General features: G+C 42.6%; 1 protein-coding gene across 1 annotated transcript; it reads left to right on the top strand.

Annotated features, from left to right (window-relative positions):
- Positions 1 to 7: 7 nt before the first annotated feature.
- On the top strand, positions 8 to 860 carry LOC101564192 (fatty aldehyde dehydrogenase-like; the record flags this gene model as incomplete). The annotated part of the gene is given in 2 exon segments (XM_012515241.1): positions 8 to 690; positions 692 to 860. Coding segments are annotated over 2 exon segments (852 nt in total), but the record flags the coding sequence as incomplete, so codon positions are not given.
- Positions 861 to 867: the final 7 nt, after the last annotated feature.

Below are 867 nucleotides of genomic sequence, written 5' to 3'. Positions count from 1 at the left end.
GCTCCTCCCTCAGTATTTAGACCAGGACCTGTATGCTGTTATTAATGGTGGTGTCGAGGAAACCACAGAGCTTCTGAAGCATCGATTTGACCACATTTTCTATACGGGTAGTGCTGCTGTTGGAAAAATTGTCATGGCAGCTGCTGCCAAGCATCTGACCACTGTGATCCTTGAACTGGGAGGGAAAAGTCCATGTTATGTTGATAAAGATTGTGACCTAGATGTTGTTTGCAGATGCATAACCTGGGGAAAACTGATGAATTGTGGTCAAACCTGCATCGCCCCCGACTACGTTCTCTGTGACGTCTCCCTGCAGAATCAAATCATGCAGAAGATTAAGGAAACTGTGAAGGAATTTTATGGAGAAAATGTAAAAGAATCTCCTGATTATGAAAGGATCATCAATCTTCGTCATTTTAAGAGGGTACAAAGCTTGCTTGAAGGACAAAAGATAGCTCTTGGTGGGGAGACTGATGAGGGCACCTGCTACATAGCCCCAATGATACTTACTGATGTTGATCCTAAGTCCAAGGTGATGCAAGAAGAAATTTTTGGACCAATTCCTCCAATAGTGCCTGTGAAAAATTCAGATGAAGCCATAGACTTCATAAATGCACGTGAAAAGCCCCTGGCTCTCTACGTATTCTCTAACAACAATAAGCTCATCAAACAGATGATTGACGAGACATCCAGGTGGTGTCACAGTCAATGATGTCATCATGCATTTTACGCTCAATGCATTGCCCTTTGGTGGAGTGGGTTCCAGTGGGATGGGAGCATATCATGGAAAGTACAGTTTTGATATTTTTTCTCATTATCGTTCCTGTTTATTAAAAAGTTTGAGGAGAGAAGGTGCCAACAAACTCA

This window comes from Octodon degus, unplaced genomic scaffold (genome assembly GCF_000260255.1).
Source record: "Octodon degus isolate 3935 unplaced genomic scaffold, OctDeg1.0 scaffold00055, whole genome shotgun sequence".
NCBI lineage: Eukaryota > Metazoa > Chordata > Mammalia > Rodentia > Octodontidae > Octodon > Octodon degus.
Note: the sequence above shows the minus strand (reverse complement) of the source record. Positions and strands in the feature narration are given on the sequence as shown.